Source organism: Oncorhynchus masou, chromosome 21 (assembly GCF_036934945.1).
Source record: "Oncorhynchus masou masou isolate Uvic2021 chromosome 21, UVic_Omas_1.1, whole genome shotgun sequence".
Taxonomy (NCBI): domain Eukaryota; kingdom Metazoa; phylum Chordata; class Actinopteri; order Salmoniformes; family Salmonidae; genus Oncorhynchus; species Oncorhynchus masou.
In genome coordinates this window covers 1,941,457-1,964,968 of record NC_088232.1, presented here as the reverse complement: position 1 = coordinate 1,964,968, position 23,512 = coordinate 1,941,457, and the positions used below count along the sequence as shown (strand labels likewise).

At 46.1% G+C, this 23,512-nt stretch overlaps 1 protein-coding gene across 4 annotated transcripts in view; it reads left to right on the top strand.

Annotated features, from left to right (window-relative positions):
• LOC135507579 (lipopolysaccharide-responsive and beige-like anchor protein) overlaps window positions 1-23,512 on the top strand; it is a 334,560-nt gene that overhangs the window by 252,247 nt on the left and 58,801 nt on the right. For all 4 annotated transcript variants that reach the window (XM_064927105.1, XM_064927106.1, XM_064927107.1 and 1 more), the window contains one exon: window positions 16,228-16,395. In XM_064927105.1, coding sequence (XP_064783177.1) covers window positions 16,228-16,395 — 168 coding nt within the window. The remainder of the gene's footprint in view (window positions 1-16,227; window positions 16,396-23,512) is intronic.

The window sequence follows — 23,512 nt, the reverse complement described above, 5'->3', positions numbered from 1 at the left end:
TGTCAAAGCTTTATTGCATTGGTTAATTGAATCAGAACCATAGCACTTTCCCACAGCCTGCTCTCTACCATGAATCATACATACCACTTTAGACCCACAGTCTACAGTACAGTACATGCCAGGCCTCCCTCCAGGTCTCTCCAAATACTCTGTGACATGTTTGTTTTGGGGAGATTTTACACAATCACAGCTCACTCTGCTTCTCGTCACCGGCCGAGCAGGATATTCACCCTGCTGTCTCGCCTCGGGTTCCACTTAGACCAGCGAGACGTGTGTGTGTGTCAGGTTCCACTCAGCGCAGCGTTACAGTGTGTGTGTCTGCCTGATGACCTGTACCCAGAAGTCTCAGGGTTGTAAGCTGCGTGATTGGGGAGAGAGGGAGAGACTGAGGAAAAAGGTGCGTGTGCACGGGGGCGCGTGCTTGTCTGTGTGTGTGTGGGAGTTTTTCCAATGAGGGGCCACAGAGGCAGAGCTCAGAGCCTGGGCCCCCAGGACAGGAGAGGGGAACTGGGGCATGACGTAAGGAATGAGAGCCAAGGAGGCAGAGCTCAGAGCCTGGGCCCCCATGACGGGAGAGGGGAACTGGGGCATGACGTAAGGAATGAGAGCCAAGGAGGCAGAGCTCAGAGCCTGGGCCCCCATGACGGGAGAGGGGAACTGGGGCATGACGTAAGGAATGAGAGCCAAGGAGGCAGAGCTCAGAGCCTGGGCCCCCAGGACGGGAGAGGGGAACTGGGGCATGACGTAAGGAATGAGAGCCAAGGAGGCAGAGCTCAGAGCCTGGGCCCCCAGGACGGGAGAGGGGAACTGGGGCATGACGTAAGGAATGAGAGCCAAGGAGGCAGAGCCTGGGCCCCCAGGACGGGAGAGGGGAACTGGGGCATGACGTAAGGAATGAGAGCCAAGGAGGCAGAGCTCAGAGCCTGGGCCCCCAGGACGGGAGAGGGGAACTGGGGCATGACGTAAGGAATGAGAGCCAAGGAGGCAGAGCTCAGAGCCTGGGCCCCCAGGACGGGAGAGGGGAACTGGGGCATGACATAAGGAATGAGAGCCAAGGAGGCAGCAGCCGTGGAAGCTAACATTCCATTTCCTTTATTCACATACCTGCTGCAAACTGACGTCGGGCTCCTCGGCCACGGCGAGCTAATAGGTCCTTTAATCAGACGCCCGTCAAACGCTGCAAAACCAAACCCCAGATGAAAGGGAGCAGGAGATGCCTGGAAAGAAGGGGAGGGGAGATGAGGAAGAGAGAGAGTTATTATTCTTTTGGAACTTTTGTGGTTGGGGGTGGAAATATTATATGGGTATCATGGGGATTTCTGTAAGTTGTGGACTGATTGTTTGATCTGATAGTGTTACTTAGCTGGGATCTGGAAGGGGGGGGTTCTTAGCTGGTATCTGAGCTGTTGAATATTCTATATACAGTGTGGGTATCTGATTTGACTCTGCCCATTGTGTTGTGAGGAGTGTAGGAGTGCATAGGCGTGATGAATGTCCGCCCTAATCTAGTTGTAATCAATAGGGCTGTCACTCTGCCTGCACTGGACATGTGTGTTCGATCACACACATGCAAATGGGGGGATTGATTTGTTAAGTGACATTTTAACATTCTTACAGACAGGTTTCCTTAAATCCTTAAAAAGGTTAAAAAGGTTTTTTTTAGAGCCTGGTAAGTAAAAGGAAAGCATTCCTTGGCACCCCATTAAGAGCAGTGAAATCCACCCCTATAAAGTTAAATGTATGGACAATGTACAGGTAACTGCCAAAACAAAGGAAACACCAACATAAAGTGTCTTAATAGGGCGTTGTGTCACCACGAGACAGAACAGCTTCAGTGCACCTTGGTATAGATTCTGCAAGTGTCTGGGACTCCATTGGAGGGATGTGACACCATTCTTCCACAAGAATTTCCATAATTCTGTGTTTTGTTGAAGGTTGAGGAAAACGCTGTTTTAGGCACCGCTCCAGAATCTTGTGTTTATTTGGGTTGAGTTCTGGTGACTGAGATAGACATATGTTTGTTTTACTATCCATGTGGGGACCAAACATTTGATTACCATTCAAATGAATATTTCCCTAAACCTAGCCTTATAACCCTTAATCTAACCCTAACCTTAACCCCTAACTCCAATCTTAACTCCTAACCCTAACCTTAACCCCTAACTCTAATCTTAACTCCTAACCCTAACCCTAACCTTACCCCCTAACCCTAATCTTAACTCCTAACTCCTAACCCTAACCTTAAACTTAAATATAACCACTAAGCCTAAAATAGCCTTTTCCTTGTGGGGAATGGCAAAATATTCTCATTTTTCTTGTTTTACTATCCTTGTGAGGACTTCTGATCCTCGGGGGCTCCCGAGTGGCGCAGCGGTCTAAGCCACTGCATCTCAGTGCTGGAGGCGTCACTACAGACCCTGGTTCGATTTCGAGCTGTATCACAACCGGCCGTGATTGGGAGTCCCATAGGGCGGCGCACAATTGGCCCAGCGTTGTCCGGGTTAGGGTTTTGCCAGGGTAGGCCGAATTTTTTCTGAACTGACTTGCCTAGTTAAATAAAGGTTAAATTAAGGATAGTCAAACCAAACGCACACACACACACACCCTTTAAACCCTCTATGGTCATTTGAGACCTCTCTTTCAAAGTCACTGACATCTCTTCTTCTAGCCATGGTAGCCAAAATAACAGGCAACTGGGCATTTTATACATGACCCTAAGCATGATGGTAATTGCTGAAATTAACTCAGAAACCACACTTGTGTGGAAGCACCTGCTTTCATTATACTTTGTATCCCTCATTTACTCAAGTGTTTCCATTATTTTGGCAGTTACTTGTATGTCACTGGTTGGTGGTCAGCCCCACTGTCCTAGTCTTTACCACTCTTTGCCTATTCTGGACTGTAGATAGGAAGAAATGTGTCTGTCTCTAATGATAAAGATGATAGAGCCTCTACATTGTTTCTTTGCTATCTGTTACATGTCTTGGTAAATATTACGTTTTTATCATTTAATAATATTTCAAAATGATGAAATTAATTTGGGAGAGTTAAGGGTCGGTGGCTGAACCTGGTCTCTCCCTCCGGACGTCTGTCAACGGGAAGGCTGCAGTCATATCCCAGAGCTCCCACAATTCCATGGGGCAGGCAGTTGTGAGCGGCTCACACACGGCCCAGCTCAGCAGCACAGGAAGTCTGGCAGCTATTGGCTGACCCGACCCGGACCATAGCACAGTCGCAACCAGTCGGCACACACTATTAGTCAAGGTTTTTTTTGGTTAGAGCAGGTCACCCCCGAACACATGCACGCACACACACACAGGTCACCCCTGAGCCCCTGTGTATTTGAAGGTAGCCCCGCTCCCCTCTCTGTAACATCAGACAGCCGTAGAGGAAACGTGAGCATGGCGTGCCGTCACTGTTACCAAATCCTGTGTTTTCATTGGAACCAACATCACAACCCGGACAGAGGAACGTGAGGAATACAGGGTCGTTAAAATGAGAGCCGGGGGAAATTACACCCCGCTTTTCTCCCCCCAGAAATCTATTCATAGAATGTTTTGTGTCATTTAGAGACAGATTAAAAGATATATACACTGCTCAAGGAAATAAAGGGAACACTTAAACAACACAATGTAACTCCAAGTCAATCACACTTCTGTGAAATCAAACTGTCCACTTAGGAAGCAACACTGATTGACAATAAATGTCACATGCTGTTGTGCAAATGGAATAGACAACAGGTGGAAATTATAGGCGATTAGCAAGACACCCCCAATAAAGGAGTGGTTCTGCAGGTGGTGACCACAGACCACTTCTCAGTTCCTATGCTTCCTGGCTGATGTTTTGACAGGTCAGTACATCAGGAGATGTGGAGGAGGCCGTAGGAGGGCAACAACTCAGCAGCAGGACCGCTACCTCCGCCTTTGTGCAAGGAGGAGCAGGAGGAGTGCTGCCAGAGCCCTGAAAAATTACCTCCAGCAGGCCACAAATGTGCATGTGTCTGCTCAAACGGTCAGAAACAGACTCCATGAGGGTGGTATGAGGGCCCGACGTCCACAGGTGGGGGTTGTGCTTACAGCCCAACATCGTGCAGGACGTTTGGCATTTACCAGAGAACATCAAGATTGGCAAATTCGTCACTGGCGCCCTGTGCTCTTCACAGATGAAAGCAGGTTCACACTGAGCACATGTGACAGACGTGACAGTCTGGAGACGCTGTGGAGAATGTTCTGCTGAATGCAACATCCTCCAGCATGACCGGTTTGGCGGTGGGTCAGTCATGGTGTGGGGTGGCATTTCTTTGGGGGGCTGCACTGCCCTCCATGTGCTCGCCAGAGGTAGCGTGACTGCCATTAGGTACCGAGATGAGATCCTCAGACCCCATGTGTGACCATATGGTGGTGCGATTGGCCCTGGGTTCCTCCTAATGCAAGACAATGCTAGACATCATGTGGCTGGAGTGTGTCAGCAGTTCCTGCAAGAGGAAGGCATTGATGCTATGGACTGGCCCGCCCGTTCCCCAGACCTGAATCCAATTGAGCACATCTGGGACATCATGTCTCGCTCCATCCACCACAGACTGTCCAGAAGTTGGCGGATGCTTTAGTCCAGGTCTGGGAGGAGATCCCTCAAGAGACCATCCGCCACCTCATCAGGAGCATGCCCAGGCATTGTAGGGAGGTCATACAGGCACGTGGAGGCCACATACACTACTGAGCCTCATTTTGACCTGTTTTAAGGACATTACATCAAAGTTGGATTAGCCTGTAGTGTGGTTTTCCACTTTAATTTTGTGTGACTCCAAATCCAGACCTCCATGAAAAGCACCACTTATTTTTAAAATTCGGAATCGAATGTGCCATTTGTTTATTTCTGTGTTTACGTGACTAATGCTACTACTTTTTGGAAAATGTGTTGTATAATTTGATTTCCATTGATAATTTTTGTGTGATTTTGTTGTCAGCACATTCAACTATGTAAAGAAAAAGTATTTAATAAGAATATTTAATTCATTCGGATCTTGGATGTGTTATTTTAGTGTTCCCTTTATTTTTTTGAGCAGTGTATATTGTTGGTAATAATTCACTCCTATAAAAATGTGAAATGTCTGGCATTTGAAGCTTTACACATGACTAGGTGACACACAACTCTCAGTTGGCAACAATGGGATCTCTAAACCTTTGACGATACACAGCAGTTGGTGATAGAAACCTCCTGATTACAGTAGTGGTGATAGAAACATCCTGATAACAGTAGTGTGGTGATAGAAACATCCTGATAACAGTAGTGTGGTGATAGAAACATCCTGATAACAGTAGTGTAGTGATAGAAACATCCTGATAACAGTAGTGGTGATAGAAACCTCCTGATAACAGTAGTGGTGATAGAAACATCCTGATAACAGTAGTAGTGATAGAAACATCCTGATAATAGTAGTGGTGATAGAAACATCCTGATAACAGTAGTGGTGATAGAAACATCCTGATAACAGTAGTGTAGTGATAGAAACATTCTGATAACGGTAGTGGTGATAGAAACATCCTGATAACAGTAGTGGTGATAGAAACATCCTGATAACAGTAGTGTAGTGATAGAAACATCCTGATAACAGTAGTGGTGATAGAAACATCCTGATAACAGTAGTGTAGTGATAGAAACATCCTGATAACGATAGTGGTGATAGAAACATCCTGATAACAGTAGTGTAGTGATAGAAACCTCCTGATAACGATAGTGGTGATAGAAACATCCTGATAACAGTAGTGTGGTGATAGAAACATCCTGATAACGGTAGTGGTGATAGAAACATCCTGATAACAGTAGTGGTGATAGAAACATCCTGATAACAGTAGTGTGGTGATAGAAACATCCTGATAACAGTAGTGTGGTGATAGAAACATCCTGATAACGGTAGTGGTGATAGAAACCTCCTGATAACAGTAGTGGTGATAGAAACATCCTGATAACAGTAGTGGTGATAGAAACATCCTGATAACAGTAGTGTGGTGATAGAAACATCCTGATAACAGTAGTGTGGTGATAGAAACATCCTGATAACAGTAGTGGTGATAGAAACATCCTGATAACAGTAGTGGTGATAGAAACATCCTGATAACAGTAGTGGTGATAGAAACCTCCTGATAACAGTAGTGTAGTGATAGAAACCTCCTGATAACAGTAGTGGTGATAGAAACATCCTGATAACAGTAGTGGTGATAGAAACATCCTGATAACAGTAGTGGTGATAGAAACATCCTGATAACAGTAGTGGTGATAGAAACATCCTGATAACAGTAGTGGTGATAGAACCATCCTGATAACAGTAGTGGTGATAGAAACATCATGATAACAGTAGTGTAGTGATAGAAACCTCCTGATAACAGTAGTGGTGATAGAAACATCCTGATAACAGTAGTGTAGTGATAGAAACATCCTGATAACAGTAGTGTAGTGATAGAAACCTCCTGATAACAGTAGTGTAGTGATAGAAACCTCCTGATAACAGTAGTGGTGATAGAAACATCATGATAACAGTAGTGTAGTGATAGAAACCTCCTGATAACAGTAGTGGTGATAGAAACATCATGATAACAGTAGTGTAGTGATAGAAACATCCTGATAACAGTAGTAGTGATAGAAACATCATGATAACAGTAGTGTAGTGATAGAAACATCCTGATAACAGTAGTGTGATAGAAACATCCTGATAACAGTAGTGGTGATAGAAACATCCTGATAACAGTAGTGTAGTGATAGAAACCTCCTGATAACAGTAGTAGTGATAGAAACATCCTGATAACAGTAGTAGTGATAGAAACATCCTGATAACAGTAGTGGTGATAGAAACATCCTGATAACAGTAGTGGTGATAGAAACATCATGATAACAGTAGTGTAGTGATAGAAACATCCTGATAACAGTAGTAGTGATAGAAACATCATGATAACAGTAGTGTAGTGATAGAAACATCCTGATAACAGTAGTAGTGATAGAAACATCATGATAACAGTAGTGTAGTGATAGAAACATCCTGATAACAGTAGTGTGATAGAAACATCCTGATAACAGTAGTGGTGATAGAAACATCCTGATAACAGTAGTGTAGTGATAGAAACCTCCTGATAACAGTAGTAGTGATAGAAACATCCTGATAACAGTAGTAGTGATAGAAACATCCTGATAACAGTAGTGTGGTGATAGAAACATCCTGATAACAGTAGTGTAGTGATAGAAACATCCTGATAACAGTAGTGGTGATAGAAACATCCTGATAACAGTAGTGGTGATAGAAACATCCTGATAACAGTAGTGTAGTGATAGAAACATCCTGATAACAGTAGTGTGGTGATAGAAACATCCTGATAACAGTAGTGGTGATAGAAACATCCTGATAACAGTAGTGGTGATAGAAACATCCTGATAACAGTAGTGGTGATAGAAACATCCTGATAACAGTAGTGTAGTGATAGAAACATCCTGATAACAGTAGTGGTGATAGAAACATCCTGATAACGGTAGTGTAGTGATATTTCGGTGCCATCCACCCCCTGCCAGGCATTTACATAAAGGCACGCTAAATTATTCATTAATTATCAGAGGATTCCCAGTGGAACAGGATGAAACAGACAGTGGCTGCTAATTGGCCCATCAATAACCCTGCTGCCTGCTGGATCTCCCTTAGTGGATCTGGATCTCTCCTCAGGAATCTGGCTCTCTAGTCTAAACAACACTTCTGGCTCTCTAGTCTACACAAGACTTCTGGCTCTCTCTAGTCTACACAAGACTTCTGTCTCTCTAGTCTACACAACACTTCTGTCTCTCTAGTCTACACAACACTTCTCTCTCTAGTCTACACAACACTTCTCTCTCTAGTCTACACAACACTTCTGTCTCTCGTCTACACAACACTTCTGGCTCTCTCTTGTCTACACAACACTTCTGGCTCTAGTCTACACAATACTTCTGGCTCTCTAGTCTACACAATACTTCTGTCTCTCTCTAGTCTACACAACACTTCTCTCTCTCTAGTCTACACAACACTTCTGGCTCTCTCTAGTCTACACAACACATCTGGCTCTAGTCTACACAACACTTCTGGCTCTAGTCTACACAATACTTCTGGCTCTCTAGTCTACACAACACTTCTGTCTCTCTAGTCTACACAACACTTCTGTTTCTCTAGTCTACACAACACTTCAGTTTCTCTAGTCTACACAACACTTCTGTTTCTCTAGTCTACACAACACTTCTGTTTCTCTAGTCTACACAACACTTCTGTCTCTAGTCTACACAACACTTCTGTTTCTCTAGTCTACACAACACTTCTGTCTCTAGTCTACACAACACTTCTGTTTCTCTAGTCTACACAACACTTCTGTCTCTAGTCTACACAACACTTCTGTGTCTCTAGTCTGCACAACACTTCTGTGTCTCTAGTCTACACAACACTTCTGTCTCTCTAGTCTCCACACTTGTCTCTCTCTAGTCTACACAACACTTCTGTCTCTCTAGTTTACACAACACTTATGGCTCTCTCTAGTCTACACAACACTTCTCTCTCTAGTATACACAACACCTCTCTCTAGTCTACACAACACTTCTCTCTCTAGTCTACACAACACTTCTGGCTCTCTAGTCTACACAAGACCTCTGTCTCTCTAGTCTACACAAGACCTCTGTCTCTCTAGTCTACACAAGACCTCTGTCTCTCTAGTCTACACAACACTTCTGTCTCTCGTCTACACAACACTTCTGGCTCTCTCTAGTCTACACAACACTTCTGTCTCTCTAGTCTACACAAGACCTCTGTCTCTCTAGTCTACACAAGACCTCTGTCTCTCTAGTCTACACAAGACCTCTGTCTCTCTAGTCTACACAAGACCTCTGTCTCTCTAGTCTACACAACACTTCTGGCTCTCGTCTACACAACACTTCTGGCTCTAGTCTACACAATACTTCTGGCTCTCTAGTCTACACAACACTTCTGGCTCTAGTCTACACAATACTTCTGTCTCTCTAGTCTACACAACACTTCTGTCTCTCGTCTACACAACACTTCTGGCTCTCTCTTGTCTACACAACACTTCTGGCTCTAGTCTACACAATACTTCTGGCTCTCTAGTCTACACAATACTTCTGGCTCTCTAGTCTACACAATACTTCTCTCTCTCTAGTCTACACAACACTTCTGGCTCTCTCTAGTCTACACAACACTTCTGGCTCTCTCTAGTCTACACAACACTTCTGGCTCTCTCTAGTCTACACAATACTTCTGGCTCTCTAGTCTACACAATACTTCTGGCTCTCTAGTCTACACAATACTTCTGTCTCTCTCTAGTCTACACAACACTTCTCTCTCTCTAGTCTACACAACACTTCTCTCTCTCTAGTCTACACAACACTTCTGGCTCTCTCTAGTCTACACAACACTTCTGGCTCTAGTCTACACAATACTTCTGGCTCTCTAGTCTACACAACACTTCTGTCTCTCTAGTCTACACAACACTTCTGGCTCTCTAGTCTACACAACGCTTATGTCTCTCTAGTCTACACAACACTTCTGGCTCTCTAGTCTACACAACACTTCTGTGTCTCTAGTCTCCACACTTCTCTCTCTCTCTAGTCTACACAACACTTCTGTGCCTCTAGTCTACACAACACTTCTGTTTCTCTAGTCTCCACACTTCTCTCTCTCTAGTCTACACAACACTTCTGTCTCTCTAGTCTACACAACACTTCGGTCTCTCTAGTCGAAACAACACTTCTGTTTCTCTAGTCTACACAACACTTCTGTCTCTAGTCTACACAGCACTTCTGTGTCTCTAGTCTACACAATACTTCTGTCTCTCTAGTCTCCACACTTCTGGCTCTAGTCTACACAAGCTATCTGTCTCTCTAGTCTACACAACACTTCTGTCTCTCTAGTCTACACAACACTTCTGTCTCTCTAGTCTACACAACACTTCTGTCTCTCTAGTCTACACAACACTTCTGTTTGTCTAGTATACACTACAATACACTGGATCTGTGAGTGTTAGCTCTAGCGTACAATACAATATGATACACTACAATACACTGGATCTGTGAGTGTTAGCTCTAGTGTACAATACAATATGATACACTACAATACACTGGATCTGTGAGTGTTAGTTCTAGTGTACAATACAATATGATACACTACAATACACTGGAGCTGTGAGTGTTACCCTAGTGTACAATACAATATGATACACTACAATACACTGGATCTGTGAGTGTTACCCTAGTGTACAATACAATATGATACACTACAAGGCACTGCGTTCATCCACCTCTGGCCTGCTCGCCTCCCTACCACTGAGGAAGTACAGTTCCCGCTCAGCCCAGTCAAAACTGTTCGCTGCTCTGGCCCCCCAATGGTGGAACAAACTCCCTCACGACGCCAGGACAGCGGAGTCAATCACCACCTTCCGGAGACACCTGAAACCCCACCTCTTCAAGGAATACCTAGGATAGGATAAGTAATCCTTCTCACCCCCCCCCCCTTAATGATTTAGATGCACTACTGTAAAGTGGCTGTTCCACTGGATGTCAGAAGGTGAATTCACCAATTTGTAAGTCGCTCTGGATAAGAGTGTCTGCTAAATGACTTAAATGTAAATGTAAATGTATACACAACACTGCTGTCTCTAGTCTACACAACACTACTGTGTCTCTCTAGTCTACACAATACTTCTGTCTCTCTAGTCTACACAATACTTCTGTCTCTCTAGTCTACACAACACTGCTGTCTCTAGTCTACACAACACTTCTGTCTCTCTAGTCTACACAACACTTCTGGCTCTAGTCTACACAATACTTCTGGCTCTCTAGTCTACACAACACTTCTGTCTCTCTAGTCTACACAACACTTCTGGCTCTCTAGTCTACACAACACTTATGTCTCTCTAGTCTACACAACACTTCTGGCTCTCTAGTCTACACAACACTTCTGTGTCTCTAGTCTCCACACTTCTCTCTCTCTCTAGTCTACACAACACTTCTGTGTCTCTAGTCTACACAACACTTCTGTTTCTCTAGTCTCCACACTTCTCTCTCTCTAGTCTACACAACACTTCTGTCTCTCTAGTCTACACAACACTTCGGTCTCTCTAGTCTACACAACACTTCTGCGTCTCTCTAGTCTACACAATACTTCTGTCTCTCTAGTCTCCACACTTCTGGCTCTAGTCTACACAAGCTATCTGTCTCTCTAGTCTACACAACACTTCTGTCTCTCTAGTCTACACAACACTTCTGTCTCTCTAGTCTACACAACACTTCTGTTTGTCTAGTATACACAACACTGCTGTCTCTAGTCTACACAACACTTATTTTTCTAGTCTACACAACACTACTGTGTCTCTCTAGTCTACACAATACTTCTGTCTCTCTAGTCTACACAACACTGCTGTCTCTAGTCTACACAACACTTCTGTCTCTCTAGTCTACACAACACTTCTGGCTCTAGTCTACACAATACTTCTGTCTCTCTAGTCTACACAACACTTCTGGCTCTAGTCTACACAATACTTCTGGCTCTCTAGTCTACACAACACTTCTGTCTCTCGTCTACACAACACTTCTGTGTCTCTCTAGTCTACACAATACTTATGTCTCTCTAGTCTACACAACACTGCTGTCTCTAGTCTACACAACACTTCTGTCTCTCTAGTCTACACAACACTTCTGGCTCTCGTCTACACAACACTTCTGGCTCTCTAGTCTACACAACACTTCTGTCTCTCTCTAGTCTACACAACACTTCTGGCTCTCTAGTCTACACAATACTTCTGGCTCTCTAGTCTACACAACACTTCTGTCTCTCTCTAGTCTACACAACACTTCTCTCTCTCTAGTCTACACAACACTTCTGGCTCTCTCTAGTCTACACAACACTTCTCTCTAGTCTACACAACACTTCTGTCTCTCTAGTCTACACAACACTTCTGTCTCTCTAGTCTACACAACACTTCGGTCTCTCTAGTCTACACATCACTTCGGTCTCTCTAGTCTACACATCACTTCGGTCTCTCTAGTCTACACAACACTTCGGTCTCTCTAGTCTACACAACACTTCGGTCTCTCTAGTCTACACAACACTTCGGTCTCTCTAGTCTACACAACACTTCGGTCTCTCTAGTCTACACAACACTTCGGTCTCTCTAGTCTACACAACACTTCTGTCTCTCTAGTCTACACAACACTTCTGTCTCTCTAGTCTACACAAGACTTCTCTCTCTCTAGTCTACACAACACTTCTGTCTCTCTAGTCTACACAACACTTCGGTCTCTCTAGTCTACACAACACTTCGGTCTCTCTAGTCTACACATCACTTCGGTCTCTCTAGTCTACACAACACTTCGGTCTCTCTAGTCTACACAACACTTCGGTTTCTCTAGTCTACACAACACTTCGGTCTCTCTAGTCTACACAACACTTCGGTCTCTCTAGTCTACACAACACTTCTGTCTCTCTAGTCTACCCAACACTTCTGTCTCTCTAGTCTACCCAACACTTCTGTCTCTCTAGTCTACCCAACACTTCTGTCTCTCTAGTCTACACAAGACTTCTGTCTCTCTAGTCTACACAAGACTTCTGTCTCTCTAGTCTACACAATACTTCTGGCTCTCTAGTCTACACAATACTTCTGGCTCTCTAGTCTACACAATACTTCTGGCTCTCTAGTCGAAACAACACTTCTGTTTCTCTAGTCTACACAACACTTCTGTCTCTAGTCTACACAGCACTTCTGTGTCTCTCTAGTCTACACAATACTTCTGTCTCTCTAGTCTCCACACTTCTGGCTCTAGTCTACACAACACTTCTGTTTGTCTAGTATACACAACACTGCTGTCTCTAGTCTACACAACACTGCTGTCTCTAGTCTACACAATACTTCTGTCTCTCTAGTCTACACAAGGCCTCTGTCTCTCTAGTCTACACAAGATCTCTGTCTCTCTAGTCTACACAAGACTTCTGTCTCTCTAGTCTACACAACACCTCTCTCTCTAGTCTACGACTTCTGGCTCTGACAAAGAATGTTTTTAGATGAAGGCTTGGTGGCTGAAAGATCTTTATCTTAACGAAGAAGGGTTTTTAATATAATACTTTTAGCAAAAATGGTAATCTTTAATTTACTATCTGTAGAAACTACGAGAATAGAAAGGTTCAGAAACGTTGTCAAACAGCACAGTTGATAATATATGGCAAAGAGGGGTTGAGGGCAGCTGAAGGATGGGATTAAAATACACTGCCCCCCCCCACACACAATTTTTTTTAAATAAAAAATAAATTAAAGAGATGGTTCTCCCACAACCGTTTTGCTTGTTGATCAAACATGTCTGGCAGAACACAGGGTAGAATTGCCAATGGGCCTCTCTTTTAGCAGCACAGACTGAGAGGCTTTGAAAGACACACCACAGAGCTAGTTCACTATACCTCCGCAGGCACTACCAAACGCTCCCTGAATCACTGATGAGAGAGGGGATTTCTAGGCACTACCAAACGATTGCATCTCAGTCAGAGACAGACACACACACAATACTATTCCCCTCTCCCTTTCCCCAAATGCTGGATCCTCATTACCATAAAGGCGGGCCTCTGGAGAGGGAGCTGTAATAACACAGGCTGTTCTTTGTTTCCCTGCCTTGATTGACAGGAGATTGCAGCACGCATTAAATGACCATCAAATTCTGCATTAGTTTAGAAACAGAGGGAGCAGGGCCCCGTCTAAGGTCAGGCCTAGCGCATAATGAACTGCTCTCTCTCTGTCACACACACACACACCGGTCCCCCATCGGCCCCCAGTCAGCTTGTCATTAAGAGGCCTGTCCTGGATTCTAATAGACATGTAGCCCTAATAAAATGAATCACTCTCTGACACAGAGCTTTGAACGTATTAACATAAGTGTGTTTATGTCGGAGGAAATGCAGACAAGAAGCCTGGACTCTGCACCTCTGTTCCTGGGGTGCTCTGGAAGCTCTGTTCCAGGGGCGCTCTGTTCCAGGGGCGCTCTGTTCCAGGGGCGCTCTGTTCCAGGGGCGCTCTGTTTGGTCTTATTGTTAATAATTACTCCCAAAACATTGATATTCTCTCATATCTTATTGTGTTTTAAAGGGGGGAAATAATTGAGCTATCTGTGGCTACTAATTTCACCATGTTTCCAGGTTGCCAAACTATACTTGCAGAAGTATAATTGTTGAACATTTACAAAAAGAACCATGACGTTTAATAACCATAAACCTATTCACACAATTTGTTGTGCACTTATATAACAAATGTTCTCAGTCCTCATTTAAATAGTGTTCTTCCTCCACTCCACTTCCCAGCTTGCATCCCAATGTTGGTACTTTATTCCCTAGTTAGTGCACTCATTTTGACCCGGGCCCATAGGGCGATATATGTATATAGTGAACATGGTTATATTTAGGACGCAGTTCCACATTAAAACCCAGAGACCTTTCAATGCTCTGCCGCCCCAGGGCCTTTTCTCTCTCTCTTTGACACCGACCAATTTATTGATGTTGTTTCCACGGCTCATAAAGTCATTATACAAGAGATTTCACAGTTTACCATCAGGCTGAGGCTCGATCGCCCCGTCAGGGGGAGATGTCATGATGGCAGACATGCAGTAGACATCTAGCTGTTCGCTTTCTCTTTTTCTCGCTCACCTCCTCTCTCTCTCTCTCTCTCTCTCTCTCTCTCTCTCTTTCTCTCTCTCTTTCTCTTTTTCTCGCTCACCTCCTCTCTCTCTCTCTCTCTTTCTCTTTTTCTCGCTCACCTCCTCTCTTTTTCTCGCTCACCTCTCTCTCTCTCTCTCTCTCTTTCTTTTTTTCTCGCTCACCTCCTCTCTCTTTCTCTTTTTCTCGCTCACCTCCTCTCTCTTTCTCTTTTTCTCGCTCACCTCTCTCTCTCTCTCTCTCTTTTCTCGCTCACCTCCTCTCTCTCTCTCTCTCTCTCTTTTTTCTTGCTCACCTCCTCTCTCTCTCTCTCTCTCTCTTTCTCTCTTTTTTCTTGCTCACCTCCTCTCTCTCTCTCTCTCTCCCTCTCTCTCTCTTTTTCTCGCTCACCTCCCCTCTCTCTCTCTCTCTCTCTCTCTCTCTCTCTCTCTCTCTCTCTTTCTCTTTTTCTCGCTCACCTCCTCTCTCTCTCTCTCTCTCTTTCTCTTTTTCTCGCTCACCTCCTCTCTCTTGCTCTCTCTCTCTCTCTGCCGTTCCTCCCTGATTGAAAGTTATAATTAAGAGAGTGAGAGAGAATTAGAAGGAAAATTAGCTGTCAGAAAGTCACATTTAAGTGAGTGATGGGCCAGCCCCGGCTGTAAACATTTAAATGATATAAATTGCCATTTAAGTGTACCGGTTTAATGTTTTGTCACAGAATTAATGTGACACAAGGCAGCAATGACAATCAAGGCCTCCTCATTCTAATTTGGAACGCGTTTAGAAGCCTTTGTTGTTGCCGTGCCGACAGCTTTTCCAGAAATTAACACAATTGCTGTTTTTATGACAAACCATAAATGTTTTCCCTTCTTTGCCAGCTAATGAGTAGAAAAACAGCTTGTATCTCAATGTTATGGTGAGACAGAGACATTCCAAAGCACCGCTATATACATTATCTCATCTCGTCGTCCCACGAAAGGGGAAGAAGAGTCCAAAATGAGTCCCCAACGTCCTACTAGAACGGAGTGTTCTCATGTTTCATGTTTTCACACGATTAGCATTGGAGCATTTTCTTCATTATGCAGATGATAGTCAGTGCTGCTATCTGCTATTGAAATTACTTTGAACAAGTTCTGCTTTGAGTTGCAGCCTTTTGTGGGGGTTGGGGGAGTGGAGTAAGCGTTCTGGAATTACAACAATTAGTGGCGAACATAATTTGCAGTCTTGCAGTTTAGCAGGTCTACTGTATCTGCTCATAGTGCTTCAGTAGACCTGTATAGATAATCATTTGACTTTGTCTAATCCCCTCTTGGTTCTCTGGCTTATGAGTGACTTCAATCAATGATTTGCAAGGATTCCCTACCTCCTATTATTGATATAATCTTGGGGTCCTCTTGTACCACTCTATCTATCCAAATCCCCTCTAACCATGAGTCCTCGCTGCCTCACTCTGAACACGGTTTGTATCTTTTCCTGTTCAATATCTGCTCAATAACCCTTTCATTGAGCCCAATCCCCTCTGACCTTGGCTCCTCCTGTCTTCCCAGGCTCTGGAGAGTGAGTTTGTGTCGTGCCAGCTGCACCAGTGGATCGACCTGATCTTTGGCTACAAGCAGCAGGGTCCTGAGGCCACCAGGTCTCTCAACGTCTTCTACTACCTGACCTATGAAGGGACCATCAACCTCAGTTCCATCACCGACCCCATGCTCAGAGAGGTGATGTAACACACACACACACAGAGTTGACGTGACGCTTTTCTGCGTATTATTTGTTATAATATTATATTATTTGTCTTTTCCATCTCTAAAAGCCCCTGCTGGACATGAATTACTCCACGGTATCACACAGAATCATTAAAGCCCTTAACTGGGATGTTGAATCCAATTCAATTAAAGTCCATTAGTCCATCAGCAAAAGGTATAATCCTCTGACATTAATGACGCTGTTATTTGTGTTCCATTCAACAGCAGGGCTGTGTGGTAAGTAAGTACTATTCAGTTGAGTTGCTGAACCCAGCAGTCTTTCATCTCTAGGACTGGGATCCTTCTGAAAGCTATATGAAGTGCTCCACTTTAATGTCTGAGAAAGCCCTTAAAAATCGGGAGTGTATTTGTGTTTTTCTCGCTCTACTTTCATTCATTATTCATCCTCCCTTCACTTTGAACCAACAGGCAGGCAGCCTCTCCCTCTCTCCCCACAGCAGCAACACGGTACACCAATATAGCAATAAACCATGGCTAGCCCGCTAGCTTACAGCGCTAACTCTCTCATTGACATACTAACAAATCTGTGGCAGGCGAACAGGGTGCTGACCCCACAACTAGAGTGTGACTTCTCGTCTAAAACGGTGCCAGAATGGCAGCCAACCACTGAGACAGCCTCTTCTGGCCCAGAGTGCACTGTGTGTGTACTGTGTAAACTCTAGTGCCGGGACCATACCAGTATGGTGATACTCATTAGTATGGGGGTAAGGGAACACAACACAAGGTGGGTTGAACTTGTTTAGAATTCAGCATTATGTTGTCATCCAGAGTCACATGTATTTATTTTCTAAGCTGTAGTACAATATGTTACATACGGCAGGTTTTTAAAGGACCAAAGAGATTGGTCTGCTTCATTTTTGTCATGGAAAAAAGAACCCGATACCGGCTACCGTCCTGGCTCTAATAACCTCCAGAGAAAACACAACGAGAGCTGGTCAACATAACTCCCTAAATAATGCAATATGTATTTCATTGAAGACACTCTGAAGCCCCAAACAAATGATCCGTAAACAAATATCCTAATTGCTCTGATATCACAATTACTTATGTTGTGTTGAATATCATCTCATGACACTATTATGACGTTCAGTTGGAATAAAGTGTATACATTTGAAATGAACAACATTACCCGTTCACCAACCAAAACCAACCTCCCTCAGAACTTTTACTATCAGAGTCCTGGCCAGAAAATCACCATCTTGACATCGGCGAGGACACACAGTAGGGCGATCGTTGTCGTCATTTCCAGCAGTACACTCACCGTGGAACCGTGTAAGAGGTTGATTAGTGTCAGTGGGTGTTCAGCTGGAGGTCAAAGTGACTCAACTGTTCCGTTAGCTAGCTCTGGGGCGTTTTGCTAATGTACAAGAGGACCCATCTTCAGAGTCACCCTCTTCATTCAATTCCCAGCTGACGTTTATAAAGGCGTGTGATGTTGGAAACTTGCTGGACATAGGTCACCTATATACTTGCCCATACTAATATGTTATGGCATATAGTCATGTGATTATGTGGGGCCACTGGCAAGGCCAATCTTCTTCAGGGGCGCTGGTCCGTATCTGATGAAGTCTCTATATTCTGTACATTTAAAGGACGGGGGAAGACCCCCTCTGCAGCGAGGCTACGGTCATGTGATTTACTCAACCACTCGACAAGCTGCATCTGGATGGAAAACAAGCTGTTTTTATGCAAATAAACGCATCACAGTAACCACATAACCGCACTTCGTTTTGAATGAAGGGAAATGAATAACCGAGGATGTCCTTGGCGTGTTGTCTGGTTTGTGGGGGTTGTGCGACAACTCAAGGCAGGTTCCTGTTTGCGTGGGTATGTTTAATTTATACTCGTATTACGTGAAAGCTGTAAAATGCAGACTGTTCCCGTCTGTATTGTCACTGGTGTGCGACGGCCGTGAGATTTCCATAATCACAGACAAAGGACAGCGTGAGATGGAGAGAGAGGGCGGGAGAGAGAGGGCGGGAGAGAGAGGGCGGGAGAGAGAGGGCGGGAGAGAGAGGGCGGGAGAGGGTGAGGACGGGAGAGGGAGAGGACGGGAGAGGGAGAGGACGGGAGAGGGAGAGGGCGGGAGAGGGAGAGGACGGGAGAGGGAGAGGACGGGAGAGGGAGAGAGAGTGCAGGAGATGGAGAGAGAGAGTGCAGGAGATGGAGAGAGAGGGGGCAGGAGATGGAGAGAGAGGGGGCAGGAGATGGAGAGAGAGGGGGCAGGAGATGGAGAGAGAGGGGGCAGGAGAGAGAGAGAGGGGGCAGGAGAGAGAGAGAGGGGGCAGGAGAGAGAGAGAGGGGGCAGGAGAGGGAGAGAGAGGGGGCAGGAGAGGGAGAGGGCAGGAGAGAGAGAGGGAGAGGGCAGGAGAGAGAGAGAGAGAGAGGGGGCAGGAGAGAGTTAGCTCTGGCATCTTCCCCAATATTTGGAACCAAGGACTGATCACCCCAATCCACAAAAATGGAGACAAATTTTACCCCAATAACTACTGTGGAATATGCGTCAACAGTAACCTTGGGAAAATCCTCTGCATTATCATTAACAGCAGACTTGTACACTTCCTCAATGAAAACAATGTACTGAGCAAATGTCAAATTGGCTTTTTACCAAATTACCGTACAACAGACCATGTATTCACCCTACACACCCTAATTGACAACCAAACAAACCAAAACAAAGGCAAAGTCTTCTCATGCTTTGTTGATTTCAAAAAAGCCTTCGACTCAATTTGGCATGAGGGTCTGCTGTACAAACTGATGGAAAGTGGTGTTGGGGTAAAACATACGACGTCATAAAATCCATGTACACAAACAACAAGTGTGCGGTTAAAATTGGCAAAACAACACACACGTTTCTTCACACAGGGTCGTGGGGTTAGACAGGGATACAGCTTAAGCCCCACCCTCTTCAACATATATATCAACGAACTGGCGCGGGCACTAGAAAAGTCTGCAGCACCCGGCCTCACCCTACTAGAATCTGAAGTCAAATGTCTGCTGTTTGCTGATGATCTGGTGCTTCTGTCACCTACCAAGGATGGCCTACAGCATCAGCTAGATCTTATGCACAGATTCTGTCAGACCTGGGCCCTGACAGTAAATCTCAGTAAGACCAAAATAATGGTGTTCCAGGACCACAAATACAAATTCCATCTAGACACTGTTGCCCTAGAGCACACAAAAAACTATACATACCTTGGCCTAAACATCAGCGCCACAGGTAACTTCCACAAAGCTGTGAACGATCTGAGAGACAAGGCAAGAAGGAAGGGCATTCTATGCCATCAAAAGGAACATAAATTTCAACATACCAATTAGGATTTGGCTAAAAATACTTGAATCAGTCATAGAGCCCATTGCCCTTTATGGTTGTGAGGTCTGGGGTCCGCTCACCAACCAAGACTTCACAAAATGGGACAAACACCAAATTGAGACTCTGCACACAGAATTCTGCAAAAATATCCTCCGTGTACAACGTAGAACACCAAATAATGCATGCAGAGCAGAATTAGGCCGATACCCACTAATTATCAAAATCCAGAAAAGATCTGTTAAATTCTATAACCACCTAAAAGTAAGCGATTCCCAACAAAGCCATCACCTACAGAGAGATGAACCTGGAGAAGAGTCCCCTAAGCAAGCTGGTCCTGGGGCTCTGTTCACAAACACACCCTACAGAGCCCCATGACAGCAGCACAATTAGACCCAACCAAATCATGAGAAAACAAAAAGATAATTACTTGACATATTGGAAAGAATTAACAAAAACACAGAGCAAACTAGAATGATATTTGGCCCTACACAGAGAGTACACAGCGGGAGAATACCTGACCACTGTGACTGACCCAAAATTAAGGAAAGCTTTGACTATGTACAGACTCAGCGAGCATAGCCTTGCTATTGAGAAAGGCCGCCGTAGGCAGACATGGCTCTCAAGAGAAGACAGGATATGTGCTCACTGCCCACAAAATGAGGTGGAAACTGAGCTGCACTTCCTAACCTCCTGCCCAATGTATGACCATATTAGAGAGACATATTTCCCTCAGATTACACAGATCCACAAAGAATTCGAAAACAAATCCAATTTTGAAAAACTCCCATATCTACTGGGTGAAATTCCAGTGTGCCATCAGAGCAGCAAGATTTGTGACCTGTTTCCACGAGAAAAGAGCAACCAATGAAGAACACACACAATTGTAAATACAACCCATATCTATGCTTATTTATTTTATCTTGTGTCCTTTACCATTTGTACATTGTAAAAACACTGTATATATATATATATAATATGACATTTGTAATGTCTATATTGTTTTGAAACTTCTGTATGTGTGATGTCTACTGTTAATTTTTATTGTTTATTTCACTTTATATATTATCTACCTTACTTGCTTTGGCAATGTTAACACATGTTACCCATGCCAATAAAGCCCCTTGAATTGAATTGAATTGAGAGAGAGAGAGGGCAGGAGAGAGAGAGGGCAGGAGAGAGAGAGAGGGCAGGAGAGAGAGAGAGGGCAGGAGAGAGAGAGAGGGCAGGAGAGAGAGAGAGGGCAGGAGAGAGAGAGGGGGCAGGAGAGAGAGAGAGGGCAGGAGAGAGAGGGGGCAGGAGAGGGAGAGAGAGGGAGGGCAGGAGAGAGAGGGGGCAGGATAGAGACAGAGAGAGAGAGAGAGAGAGAGAGAGAGGGCAGGAGAGAGAGAGAGAGGGCAATAGAAATAGAAGGGGAACCCCTGTACCAGTAGTCTCTGTCCTGGTGCAGTAAAAAGTGGTAGTCTTAATGTGGCATAAGTCAACACAGAGAAGAGGAAGTGGAAGAAGAGAGCTGATGTTCTCTCCTGATGGAGGGAGAGCATGGCCAGGAAGCAGTCCCCGTCTGGGAAAACATGGCAACGGTCTCCGCAGCTTTCCCTAATCTGTCTTGAGACATTCCAAACGCTCAGCTAGAACTCACCCCCTCCTCTACCCCATTCCACCCCACCCTCCACCCTACCATGGCTTGGCCTGTGTAGACTGTAGGCCTCTGGGGCAGGGAGCCTCTCTTCCAGCTGTCCCTCCCTACCCTGTCCCTCTCTCTCCTGTCCCTCACTACCCTGTCCCTCTCTCTCCTGGCCCTCCATACCCTGTCCCTCTCTCTCCTGTCCCTCACTACCCTGTCCCTCTCTCTCCTGTCCCTCACTACCCTGTCCCTCTCTCTCCTGTCCCTCACTACCCTGTCCCTCTCTCTCCTGGCCCTCCATACCCTGTCCCTCTCTCTCCTGTCCCTCACTACCCTGTCCCTCTCTCTCCTGGCCCTCCATACCCTGTCCCTCTCTCTCCTGTCCCTCACTACCCTGTCCCTCTCTCTCCTGGCCCTCCATACCCTGTCCCTCTCTCTCCTGTCCCTCACTACCCTGTCCCTCTCTCTCCTGGCCCTCCATACCCTGTCCCTCTCTCTCCTGGTCCTCCATACCCTGTCCCTCTCTCTCCTGTCCCTCTCTCTCCTGTCCCTCACTACCCTGTCCCTCTCTCTCCTGTCCCTCTCTCTCCTGTCCCTCACTACCCTGTCCCTTTCTCTCCTGTCCCTCCATACCCTGTCCCCCTCTCTCCTGTCCCTCCCTACCCTGTCCCTCTCTCTCCTGTCCCTCCATACCCTGTCCCTCTCTCTCCTGTCCCTCCATACCCTGTCCCTCTCTCTCCTGTCCCTCTCTCTCCTGTGCCTCTCTCTCCTGTCCCTCTCTCTCCTGTCCCTCCATACCCTGTCCCTCTCTCTCCTGTCCCTCCATACCCTGTCCCTCTCTCTCCTGTCCCTCTCTCTCCTGTGCCTCTCTCTCCTGTGCCTCTCTCTCCTGTGCCTCTCTCTCCTGTGCCTCTCTCTCCTGTCCCCTCTCTCTCCTGTCCCCTCTCTCTCCTGTCCCTCTCTCTCCTGTCCCTCACCACCCTGTCCCTCACTACCCTGTCCCTCACTACCCTGTCCCTCACTACCCTGTCCCTCACTACCCTGTCCCTCTCTCTCCTGTCCCTCCCTACCCTGTCCCTCCCTACCCTGTCCCTCCCTACCCTGTCCCTCCCTACCCTGTCCCTCCCTACCCTGTCCCTCCCTACCCTGTCCCTCACTACCCTTTCCCTCACTACCCTGTCCCTCACTACCCTGTCCCTCCCTACCCTGTCCCTCCCTACCCTGTCCCTCCCTACCCTGTCCTTCCCTACCCTGTCCCTCCCTACCCTGTCCCTCCCTACCCTGTCCCTAAATACCCTGTCCCTCCCTACCCTTTCCCTCCCTACCCTTTCCCCCTCACTATCCTTTCCCTCACTACCCTGTCCCTCACTACCCTGTCCCTCACTACCCTGTCCCTCACTACCCTGTCCCTCCCTACCCTGTCCCTCACTACCCTGTCCCTCCCTACCCTGTCCCTCCCTACCCTGTCCCTCCCTACCCTGTCCCTCCCTACCCTGTCCCTAAATACCCTGTCCCTCCATACCCTGTCCCCCTCTCTCCTGTCCCTCCCTACCCTGTCCCTCTATCTCCTGTCCCTCCATACCCTGTCCCTCTCTCTCCTGTCCCTCCATACCCTGTCCCTCTCTCTCCTGTCCCTCTCTCTCCTGTGCTTCTCTCTCCTGTGCCTCTCTCTCCTGTCCCTCTCTCTCCTGTCCCTCACCACCCTGTCCCTCACTACCCTGTCCCTCACTACCCTGTCCCTCACTACCCTGTCCCTCTCTCTCCTGTCCCTCCCTACCCTGTCCCTCCCTACCCTGTCCCTCCCTACCCTGTCCCTCCCTACCCTGTCCCTCACTACCCTTTCCCTCACTACCCTGTCCCTCACTACCCTGTCCCTCACTACCCTGTCCCTCACTACCCTGTCCCTCCCTACCCTGTCCCTCCCTACCCTGTCCCTCCCTACCCTGTCCTTCCCTACCCTGTCCCTCCCTACCCTGTCCCTCCCTACCCTGTCCCTAAATACCCTGTCCCTCCCTACCCTTTCCCTCCCTACCCTTTCCCTCACTATCCTTTCCCTCACTACCCTGTCCCTCACTACCCTGTCCCTCACTACCCTGTCCCTCCCTACCCTGTCCCTCCCTACCCTGTCCCTC